The 12,580-nt window shown below is 17.7% G+C and overlaps 5 protein-coding genes and 1 non-coding gene across 6 annotated transcripts; 3 read left to right on the top strand and 3 right to left on the bottom strand.

Annotated features, from left to right (window-relative positions):
- Window positions 1-431: 431 nt before the first annotated feature.
- Window positions 432-1,728, top strand: PGSY75_0203700 (putative nucleolar preribosomal assembly protein; the record flags this gene model as incomplete). The annotated part of the gene is made up of 2 exons (XM_018783704.1): window positions 432-1,569; window positions 1,691-1,728. The coding sequence occupies 2 exons, from the start codon at window positions 432-434 to the stop codon at window positions 1,726-1,728; spliced, it is 1,176 nt and encodes a 391-aa protein (XP_018643694.1).
- Window positions 1,729-2,394: 666 nt separating this feature from the next.
- PGSY75_0203600 (hypothetical protein) lies at window positions 2,395-4,263 on the bottom strand (the record flags this gene model as incomplete). Its single annotated transcript, XM_018783703.1, has 1 exon — window positions 2,395-4,263. The coding sequence occupies one exon, from the start codon at window positions 4,261-4,263 to the stop codon at window positions 2,395-2,397; it is 1,869 nt and encodes a 622-aa protein (XP_018643693.1).
- A 1,549-nt stretch (window positions 4,264-5,812) lies between these two features.
- PGSY75_0203500 lies at window positions 5,813-5,884 on the bottom strand. The gene has a single exon. It is a non-coding gene; the product is annotated as a tRNA-Gln (tRNA).
- A 1,277-nt stretch (window positions 5,885-7,161) lies between these two features.
- PGSY75_0203400 (hypothetical protein) lies at window positions 7,162-7,985 on the top strand (the record flags this gene model as incomplete). The annotated part of the gene is made up of 4 exons (XM_018783702.1): window positions 7,162-7,165; window positions 7,302-7,391; window positions 7,699-7,866; window positions 7,972-7,985. The coding sequence occupies 4 exons, from the start codon at window positions 7,162-7,164 to the stop codon at window positions 7,983-7,985; spliced, it is 276 nt and encodes a 91-aa protein (XP_018643692.1).
- A 635-nt stretch (window positions 7,986-8,620) lies between these two features.
- On the bottom strand, window positions 8,621-9,349 carry PGSY75_0203300 (putative ERCC1 nucleotide excision repair protein; the record flags this gene model as incomplete). Its single annotated transcript, XM_018783701.1, has 1 exon — window positions 8,621-9,349. One exon carries the CDS (start codon window positions 9,347-9,349, stop codon window positions 8,621-8,623), a length of 729 nt encoding a protein of 242 aa, XP_018643691.1.
- Window positions 9,350-10,230: 881 nt separating this feature from the next.
- On the top strand, window positions 10,231-11,595 carry PGSY75_0203200 (hypothetical protein; the record flags this gene model as incomplete). The annotated part of the gene is made up of 1 exon (XM_018783700.1): window positions 10,231-11,595. The coding sequence occupies one exon, from the start codon at window positions 10,231-10,233 to the stop codon at window positions 11,593-11,595; it is 1,365 nt and encodes a 454-aa protein (XP_018643690.1).
- Window positions 11,596-12,580: the final 985 nt, after the last annotated feature.

Here is a 12,580-nt window from a genome sequence, read left to right as displayed (position 1 = left end):
TATATATATTATATATATTTAGGAAAATTATTTTAAATAAATATTTATATGATTATGATCATATATATATATAATATGTATTTGTAATTTTTCAAGGGAAAGGATTTTAAGAATATTTAATATATATATATATATATTAAGAATATTATATATATTATTATAATATTGAGCCTTTCCCGTTTATATTGCTTTAATTAAATAAAAAAATAAAAATGTACGAATAATAAATTTTTTTTTTTTTTTTTTTTTGCTATTTAGTAGATAAATAATATTGACTTATATATATATATATATATATATATGAACATTTTAGGAGTGTGACGGTGGCTAATATAAATTGATATATTAAAAATTTTTTTGTGTCATTTATTTTAATTATTTTACATAATATATAAATAATATATATAATATTTTTATGATTTGAAGAAATAATGAATAACGATTCAGTGACGTGGGAAATTTTGGGTAAAGGAAAATGTTCGTTTAAGAAAAAAGTGGATACTGAAATATTTTGTTTAAATGAATATAATGTAACAGGTTTATGTACTAAATCAAATTGCCCATTGAGTAATAGTGTTTATTCAACAATAATATTAGATAAGGGTGAAATATATTTATATATGAAATCTGTCGAAAGAGCTCATTTACCTAGTGCCTTATGGAGTAGAGTACTTTTGAGTTTAAATAAAAAAGAAGCCTTTAATGTTATTTATAAAGAATTAAAATTTACACAGAATATAAAACATATAAAGAAATGTATGAAGAGATATATTAGGATAAAAGAAATATTAAAGAGGAGCAGAAAACTGATATTACAAAAGCAAGTAAAAATTATGCCCATAAAGAAGAAAACAGAAAGAAGAGATAAAACGAGAGAAAAAAAAGCCTTAAAAGCTGCAAACCTTTTAAATAATGTAGAAAAGGAATTATTGAATAGATTAAATACAGGGATCTATGGATCTCTATATAAGTTCCTAACTCCTAAAAAGAAAATGAAAAATAAAGATTCTGAATTGACGAAAATATTTGATGTGATGGAGGAGAATAAAGATGAATTGAAAAAGAAGGGCAAGAAAGGAAAGGACGAAAATGTAAATTATGAGACAATGTCTCAGGAGGGGGAAGAAACTGATGTAGATGTGGATATGGATGATGAGGAGGATGTAGATGATGATGATGAAGAGGATGTGGATGATAATGATGATGAGGATGTAGATGATGATGATGAGGAGGATGTAGATGATGATGATGAAGATATAGATGTAGATATGGATGATGAAGATGTTGATGATGATGATGAAGGTGGTATATATGATGATGATGACGATGATGAAGATGACTATGATAATGATGATGATAAAGACAGCGTTGAAGAAAGTGCTTCAATAAGTCATGATAAGAAGAAGAAAAAGAAAAGAAAGAGAAAAGAATACAAAAAGGAATATGTTGACAATGAGCATATAAAAAATTTACAAGCAAATGGGAAGTTGTCAATTCAAGATGATGAAATAGAGGAAATGAATCATAATTTTAGAAGAAAAAAAAAGTCAAATAATAAAAAGGAAAAAGGTAAAAATTGTATATGATTTTGTGATATAATGAATATGCATATAAGTGTATATAAACATATACATATATATATATATATATATATATATATATAATATTTATATTTTCTTTTTTTTTTTAGGCAAGAAAAAGATTAAAATGGTTTACGAAAATGACTAAGCAGTTATGTAGAAGACATAAGAAAAAATATATTTATATGTCAACATATTAATATATGAAATGATAAAAAGAGGTGAATAATATCTCCTATAATTTTTTTACTTTTTTTTTTTTTTTTTTTTAATAATTTATTATTATACCTTTTGTGTTATTTTAATTTTTGTTTCAAATTTTGAATAATTAAAAAAAAATAAAATAAAATGAAAAAAAAAAAAAAAAAAAAATTTACCAAAAAATTACAGTATAATTAAAATATATAAAAATTGTTATTTTATATGTATGAATATAACTCCTTTTATTTTATTATTATTTTTTTTAAATAATATTCTTGTTTTTAAAAGATTATTATTTTATTACTATTATATTTGTTTGTATGTATGTATTATGTATGTTTGTTTCTTTTTTATTATTATTATTTTTTTCCCCTTTTTGTGTATATATTAACTTTAAAAAAAAGAAAAAACATATACATATATATATATATATATATATATATATTTTAATAAAAAAAGGAAATTATATGTATAAATATTTAATATAAATATTATATTTATGTCTACTGATGTAATGATATATATATATATATATATATATATATATTTATTTATTTATATATTTTTGTATGTATGTTTTCATTTGCATATATGGGATTTTAGTTTGTTTGATTTATTTTTCCAGCTGTATGTTTATAGAAAAATCATCTGTATCTTCAGAATTGTTATCAACGTGATTAAATGTTTTTGCATATTTTTTTTCTAGAAGTATGATATTTGAGCATAGGTTTTCTAAGGAGCATATGTGCATATCATGGAGTGATGTAATATATGTATATTTAGAGAAGAGATCATATAAATCTTTTTTATAATTATTATCATTTTTATGATATGTTACAAGTTTCTTACAGAATGTATTTAGGAAATGATGTAAATGAAAATTATATGTATATAAGATATTATATAATATATTTCTAATAACAAAAAAAGAATTATTTGATATAATACATTTATGTATAACATTTATTAATTTTTTAATATTAGTATTAATAATTAGTTTAATAATTTTTTTGATATCTGGGAATTTATGTAATTGTATTATATATAATAATGTTAATATGAGTGGTATATCAAAATTACAATAATTTAAAACATTAATAATATATTGTTTCTTTTGATTATTAAAATTATTGATTTTATAATTTGTTTTTAAAAAATCTAACATATGATTATTAAATAATGTTTTATCTGGCTTAGGTATACGAATATATAAACAATTATGTAACAGTGTATCATTTAATGAATGTGTACTATGTATAAAAATAAGTACATTACATTTGTTTAATTTATTTAAAATAATTTTTCTATAATATTCATTTAAACTATCAAAAGATTCAAGAATTATAACTCTTAATAATTTGCATTTATTTGTTTTGACAATATCTTGAACAGCTTGATTCATAGAATTGATGTCTAGATACATTAACTGTGAACATAAAATATGTGTAATACATTTATTGTGATAAATTATATGTTCTTTATTATTGTATGTATTATATTTATTATTATGTTTTTGATTATCTACATTATGATAAACCCCATTATTATTACTACTACTACTATTATTATTAATATTATTACTATTATTATGATTATTATTATTATTATTGTTTTTTTTTTTATCCTTTCTATTATTGTTCCTATTATTTATACTTGTGCTTAGACTTGTTATTGTACTTTCATTAGTACTATCATTCATATTATGATCACTACTACTGATATCTTTATTTGGATTATCACTCATCATACTTTCATCTTCTTTATTTGGACTTAGACTCATCATAATATCTTTACTATTACTATCACTATATGTATCTTTTAATTGACTGTCACTTTTTATGGTTTCATTGTCTTCTTCTTCATCATCATGCACATGACATTTACTATGATAATGTTCTTTATTATTTGTAGTATGACTCATACTAATTTTTTTATCTTTATTATTATCTGAACCCATTTTATTTGGATCGTCACTTATACTATCAGTTGTATGACTTTGATCTTTTTGACTATTTGAATTTTTTTCATTTATAAATAAATCCTTATCAAACATTTTTAATTTAAATATAACATAATATATAATTATCATAACATTAAAATGTCCAAAGAAAAAAAACATATTAATTATAGTCTTATTATTATTATTTTTATTAGTTAATGATAATATATTTCCCTTATTTTTATTTTGTTCCTCTAAATTTGTTACATCATCATCATTATTATTATTATTATTTAAATTATTTTCTTTATCGATGAGATTAAAATAATTACGTATAGTATTTGTGTTATTTTCTTTTTTCTTTTTCTTCTTCTTTTTATTATTATCATTCACTTTTTTTTTCTCATTTATTTCTTTATTATTTTCATTTGTGTAGTTTCTAATAATATGATCAATTAATGTGTTGATTTTTATAAACGTTTCATTATTACATTTTTCTAGAATAATTTCTATTTGCTCAAAAACATTCATATGAAAACTCATTGGGTTCACTCACAGAAAAAAATAAACAAATAAAAAATAAAAATAAAAAAAATATATATAATATATATTGTAGGGGTTCTCGAGTATGAACATATGAATATACTAATATACACACATATAATACATTTAAATAAATAAATATATATATATTAATTTTTCAGTTATTTTAATTTTTTCCCCTTGTCATCTAAGGCAGAAGAAAAAGACGAGCACATACTACCCACAAGTAATATTAAAAAAAAAAAGAAAAGATAAAGGAGAAAAGAAAAAAAAAAAAAAGAAAAAAAAGAAAAGAAGAAAGGAGAAAAAAAAAAGAAAAATATATAAAAATAACGTTAAATGTACATTCCAAAGTTATTTATAAGATATATTTATATATTTGATCATCTAGTTTTTTCTTTTTCTTTTCTTTTCTTTTTTTTTTTTTTTTTTTTTTTCTCTAAATTTATTCATTTTTCTTTTTTTTCCTAATGAATCGAAAAGGAAAGGAGAGTGTAATGATATTTCATCATAGTGCAATAAGGAATATGAATATGAATATATTTATTTATATATATGATGTAATATATTAGTAATGTGTATATTATAAAAAGGTAAATAAATATTTTTATATATACATTTTTTTGTATTCTTTTAAGAATTCCTTTTCAAGAGAGTATATTACCTTTTTTAACATTATGCACATATTATTATTATTATTATTATTTTTTTTTTTTTTTTTTTAGGTATTAATTAGGTTTTTAATCTTTTTTTTTATAAAATTATATTTTATCTGAATAGATACTACTATATATATATATATATATATATATATCTTTACATAATATTGTAAAAATTTTAGAAAAAATGAGAGAAAAATAAAATATATAAAATAACAAGAGTGAGTATATATTAATATGTGAATATAAAATATATGTTTAAATATATCTGTACCTTTAAATTGAACATTATTTTGATTTTCCTTTTCCAATCAATCATAATAATAATATAAAATTGAAGTATTACATGTATTATACTATAAGGGGTTTAGGGTTATATGATGTTAATTTTTATATCATATAAGACAAAGGTGGAATTTTAATGCTTTTATATAAATATTATAAAGAATAAAATGATAAGAACCTTTTTTTTTTTTTTTTTTTGTATATAATTATAATTTGATATGTATATATGTTTGTATGTAAATTCTTACAAATCGAAAGAACACATATATGCAAATATATATATATATATATATATATATATTATATGCATGTCCATATGGTATTATTAGCTGGAAAATATACATGTATATGTTATTATATAATATTGTTTTATTTTTTTTTATTTTTAAAAAAAATAAAATATGAGCTGTTTTTTTTTTTCATCAAAACTATATACCCCATATGAAAAAAAATTTTCATTATTCTTTTTTTTTCTTTTTTTTTTTTAAAGGAAAAAAAATATATTTATATTATATATTTTTCTTTATTTTATTAAAATAATACAAAATTAGGCCCTAATATATTTATTCATAATTTTTTTTTTAAATAAATATATGTATATAAATAGGTTCTGCTGGGATTTGAACCCAGGTTTGCAGAGTCAGAGTCTGCAGTGCTAACCACTACACTACAGAACCTAATTATTACAAAACAAAATTTATAAATATTTATTAAAATATATTATTTATTTAAAAAAAAAAAATATATATATATATTTTATAAGTAAATTATTTAATATATTATAATTCATTTATATTTTATTAAATAAATAAATATATATATTATATATATTTTCTCTTTTTTGAATTACTATAAAAAAGTGAAAAACAAAATGAATAATAGTATATACATAATTATATGTATATTATATATTTTTACACATAAAAATATTTATTTATTTTATTTATTTATTTATTTATTTTTTTTTTTTTTTGCTAAATAATGGTCTTTTATATATCCATATATTCAATAAGGTATTATTATTATGTTCCTTACAATATTATTTGAGTATTTGTAGCATTTTAAAAACGTAATAAAAAAAAAAAAAAAAAAAAAAAAAAGGAAAAAAGGACATAAAATTTATAAGTAAATTTCTTATATAAATATTAATAATAATAATAATAATTTATGATAATATTTTTTATTTTTTTGGTAGGGGGATTAAAAATAAAAGAAAGAAAATATATTATAAATCCTACAATGTGTACATAAATATATATTAAACATGTGTATAAATATTATAAAATAAGGACCAAAAATGAAATAATATAATAAAAATATATAACATATGTATATATATATATATATAATTTGAAATTTCTTTCCTGTCGTATTTAATTTTTTTTTTTTTTTTTTTTTTGTGTCGGTTTATTTTTAATATTAAAAAAAAAAGAAAAATTGAATATGAGACAATATAGAAAAAACGAAAATGTGGGAAGCAATATATTAAAATTTCTTAATAAATAATATATTTATATACGCAAATTTATATATACATATTATATGATATATATATTTAACTATTACTGTTATACATATATATATTACATATATATGCTTTGTATTTTTTAATATATTATACGTATCATGCATTTTTTATTCATTCATATTAAATGTATATTATACATATATATATATATATAATAATAAAATGTATTTTTTTAAGCCTCTTTAAATATCATTAAAAAAAAATAATATAAATATATAATATATATAAGTCATAAAATTATAATATTATATTATTTCTTTTTAGCATATATATATATATATATATATATATATATATTTTTATTTTAAATAGAAAACGTTAAGCATATTTATAACTTATAAAATAAAAAAGTAATTTTTTATTTTCCTTCTCATATTAGTTTAATTTTTTTTTTTTTTTTTTGAAGTATATAAAAATATAAACATAATGGGTATATAAAATAAAAAGGAAAATTTAAATACATATATATATGTATGTATTATGTGTATGTTTATATATATATATATATACTCACATTTATATTTATGAGTAAAAATAAAAATATTTATGTATAATTTTTTTTTTAGATGTGAATGACAATCCTTTCATTAAAAATCGTTCGAGCACAAGAATTACGAATGCTCCTGGAGGAAATTCCTCTGTATCTTTTGGAAATTGTAAGATGGAAAAAAAAATAAAAATAAAATAAAATAAAATAATAAAGAACATGATACATATAGAAGGATATATAATTATATAAATCACCTTAATATGATTATATAAATATATGTGTGTATAGTAACCAATACACATGAATAATTTCTAGCTACATATATGAACTAGTGGATACGCATTATATATATATATATATATATATATATATATATATGTGTGATATCATATAAATACCATATCAGACAAATATTTTAATAAATAAATATATGTATATATATATATATATATTTTATATGGTTATATTGATAGATATAGATAATGAGAACAAAAAGGTTAGCAATAAAAACGAAAAGTCTCAAACAACTATTAAAGATAACACAAAAGCTGCAGGAAATTTAGATGTAAATAATGAAAATAAAAAATCTGACAGAAGGACTAATGTCAAGGTTAATCAACCACCTGGTGGAGCTTCAAGCAGTAATGAAACATAAAAACATAAAAATATAAAAATATGTCACATATATATAATATATATATGTATATATCTAATTATTCATTTTTATATTCTTTTCTCCTTTGCAGTCATTTTTGGATAAAATGAATTTGATTATGATTTATTATAAAGAACGATTATAAATTGAAAGATATAAAATAATGAATAAAAGAAAAATTATATATTTTAAAATACGTTTTTAATTTTTTTTTTTTTTTTTTTTTTTTTTCTTTTTTGTACATTATTCATAAAGTATCATATAAATATTATGTTTTCATAATTGAATTAATATAGATTAAAATTATTATAATATATATATATGTATATTTTTTTTCTTTTTTTTTTTCAATGTATTTATATATCCTAGTGTGTTCAAATATTTATATATCGTTCTTTTAAAATGTATTTATAACTCATAATATGTTCATATGTATATATATATATATATATATATATATATATAGTATATTTTTTTTTGAACAATATTGTAGACTTAGATAATTATGAATATGGTTTCTTTAAATATATTATATATATAATACTATATTTATCTTTTATTTTGCATTTAATATGACAGGGGTTAAAGGTAGGTGTTAATAAGTTCACAAAAAAAAAATAAATAATAATATATACATATATATATATATATATATATATATATATATATAAAATTGGAAAAAATAAAAATATATGTACTATTCATTATGATTATATGTTAATTTTTACTTTTTATTATAATTAAAAAAAAGGGTCATTAAATGTAGCCATTAGAGCCTGTATTTTTTTAATTCCCAACCCTGAGCAACTTACTAGATCTTCTTTTTTAGCTTGAATAATATTTTTGAGATTTTTAAATTTGGTTGTAAGTGTTATGCAATCGGTTGTATGTATACATCTAATTTTTTTTAATAGTTCATGTATTTTTTCTTCTTGATTAGATGAGGAAATTTTTTTTTTTATAATATAAGAAATTTTTTTTTCATAAATACGAAAATCTTCAATTACTCTGGCACATTCTTCATTAGACCAACATAATATAAGTGTCATATTAAAAGAAAAAGATAATTGATTTATTTCTCCTAAAGAGTTTTCAATATTATCCATATCAACTAGACATAATAATATTCTGTTATTATATTTATTTGATAAAGTTTCTATTCTAGCTTTTAAATAGTTTGAGCGTAAACGATGATACTTCATTGATATAAAAAGACATGCATTATTTTTACCTAGTAAAAAATCTGGAATAATATTATTAAATTTATAACGAACTCTTTTTATTTTTTTTATAACTGGATTAAGTTTTTGTCTTAATGATATAATTAAATATTGTTCAGCATTAATATCAAAGAAACTTTCTCCTCCTTCATCTGTATTATTTTTTTTTTCTTCATTAATGCTTTCGAGACTATTAACTTTATCATTGTTATTAATTCTGTTACATTTATCTTCCTTATCACTTACCATAATAAGAAAAATATAAAAAAAAAAAAAAAAAAATTAAATATATCTTATATTTAATATATATTTATATGTATGTGCTTTTTATGTATATCTTTTTATCCCTTAAAAAAAATTACAAATATAAAATCAGAAAAAAAAAAATTGCTAAGGTATATATAATAATATATATGTATATTTCTTATAGGGTAATTGCTTGATAAATTATTAATTATATATATATATATATATATATATATATATATATATATATGATTTTATTTTAATATATTTTTTTTTTTTTTATTCCTGCACATATATAAATTATATATATATATATATATATTACATATATATATAATATTACGAGGAAAAAAAAAAAACAAAAGAGAAAATTTTTTTTTTTTTATTATTTTTAATATTAAAAAATACAACTGTTGAAAAAAAAACCTAAGTAAATAAATATATTATTGAGGAATGATATATGCATATATTATTTTATTTGTAATATATATATTTCATGGTTTATTTATACTGTGCTTTATTATTTTATTATATATACTTTTTTGTTTTTTTTCATAATATTATATTAATAAACATATATATATAATATGTATGTATACTTATAAATATACATTAAATTTATATGAAAAAAAAAAATTTTTTTTTTTTTTTTTTTGTTGGTATAAGAATTTGATATAAATGTGATAATAATATATTCCTCTATTTATTTTCGATATTTTAAAGATGATGACTGAAACTATAAAAATTATAGAAAAATAAAAGTATTATTATATATAAATAAAAAATAGAAAAAATATATATGTATATATATATATATATTTAATTTATTATTTTTTTTTTTTTTGTTGTTTGTTCGTTTATGCGGAAAGGCAAAAAAAAAAAATATGAAGACGACAAAAGAAAATGACAATAATAACATAATACATTATGTAGATTGGATAAACCAAATTTTTAAAAAGAGCTCTTTACAAAGTGATATATATTTTTTTGATGATAACAAAGAAAAAGATGTTAGTAAGAAAAGGAAAGCTCAGTTGAAGGATGAATATAATAATATATCAAAGGGGAAAAAAAAAATTAATAATTTGAAAAAAATAAAAAATGAATTAAATATAAAAGATAATATGAAAGGTTACATATATGATGATGAAGAGAAAAATGTTGTTAAGAGTGATGATAAAAGTAGTTGTGATATTTATAAAAGTAATAATAAATATGTGCCTCATAATTCCCATATATATAATGATAATAATTTGGTTGAGATTTTAGATGTAAAAAATAAAGAGAATAGTATAAGGAACATACATAATGGTAGTTCTTCTTCATGTGATATATCAGATATAAAAAGTGAAGATGAATATATAGAACAATATGAAAAAAATAATGAAGAAAATATAAATGAATATAGGAATGAGAAGAATATAACTAATAAAAATATAATGGAAGGAAAGAGTTTAATTTATAATGATGAACATAATTATAATTCATTAATATATAATCCTTGTAATGATAAAATAAGTAAGATGAACAAAATGGGTAGTCACAATGATAATAATAATAATAATAATATGGATAATATGGATAATTATAATACCTTTGCTAATGCATGTAATTTTATAATATATTCCTCAGATGATGAAGATAATATATCTAATTATTATAACGATAAAGAACTATTAAATGATGATATTATGTTGCCTATAAAATTTAACTTTGAAAAATTAAAAAAAAATATTTATGTAATAGAGCATATAGACAAAATATATTATGATACATTTTTAAAAAAAAATCAAAATGAAAAAAGTGTTTTAATCAATGATGAAAATAGTGGTTATTTAAAAAATGATATAAATGACAAATGTGTTGTTGATAATATAAATGTTATGAATCCTTCTAATATGAATACGTTGAGTAATATTTCAAATATTAGGAATGAAAAAATAGAAAATAATAATAAGAATGAAAAATTAATAAAATCAGATGCTGCTCAATCAAAAAATGTTATGAGTACTTTTTCCTTTTGGAATATTGAAATGGAAACATTTATAACAAAACCTTTGTATGCACAAAATTTGAGGAAAAAACAATTTAGTTTATTAGATGAATCTGAAGAAATGATAAGAAATTATTCATCAAATCAATATTCAATAAAATTTGTACCAAGACATTTATTATATGTAATGAGTCAGGTTGCTTCTCGATCTTTTTTTGATCCCTTATATAGAAAACAGTTATTTTTTCGTTACTAAAAAGATGGGGGCACGAGGTGTGATCCTATCATAAACAAGTGTGGATATATATATGTATATATGTATATATATGTATATATATATATATTTATTTTATAATTTTTTGTCTAAAGTTTATATATTTTTTTTTTTAATTTGTCATTTTTGTTACATTTTTTTTGGTGAATACTTTTTTTTTTTTTTTTTCCTCTTATGAGTTAATTTTTGACATAACAAATTTATAATATTCCATTAAATTTTTATTTAATAATTTTTATTTTTTGGTGATTACAATTTTTAAGAATTCATATAATTAACTTTTTTTTTTTTTTTATTATTGTTCAAAATATAGAACATATTATTTGTATAAACATTTATATAAGTAAAAAGAATGAATATAAAATACTATACAAAAAAAAAAAAAAAATTATTGAATAAAGGAGTGGTAATTTTTTTATGACTATTTATTTTGTAAAAATATATATTTTTTTTTTCCCTTATTGTAAACATGCACAATATTTATGTATTATATATATGTATAAATAAATAAAAAAAAAAAAAAAAATGTAAATGTAAATATATATATATATATATGTATATATTTTCCCGTATAATTTTGCACACGAATATAAATTTGATAAATAAAAAAATTGGGCGTTTAATGTAGAAAAGGAAAATGTAAAATACAGTTACAAATAAATAGATGTTATTTTTATTTTACATTTATTTTATTTTTTTTTTTTTCCATTCATGAAAATAAAATAAAGGAAAAAAATAAAAAATAGAAAAATATAGGATGTTACCTTTTTATATATAGTAGAAAAAATATTTTTTAATTTTTTTTTTTTTTTTTTTTTTTTTTTTATTTGGAATTGGTTGCGTGAGTTAAGAATATGTATAAAAATATATATATATATATATATATATTAATATATTTATTTTATTTTTTTTTTTTTTATTTATTAATTTTTTTTATAATTAAAAAAAAAAAAAAAAAAAAAAAAAA

This window comes from Plasmodium gaboni, chromosome 2, assembly GCF_001602025.1.
Source record: "Plasmodium gaboni strain SY75 chromosome 2, whole genome shotgun sequence".
Taxonomy (NCBI): Eukaryota; Apicomplexa; class Aconoidasida; order Haemosporida; family Plasmodiidae; genus Plasmodium; species Plasmodium gaboni.
This window is presented reverse-complemented; position numbering and strand designations above follow the sequence as displayed.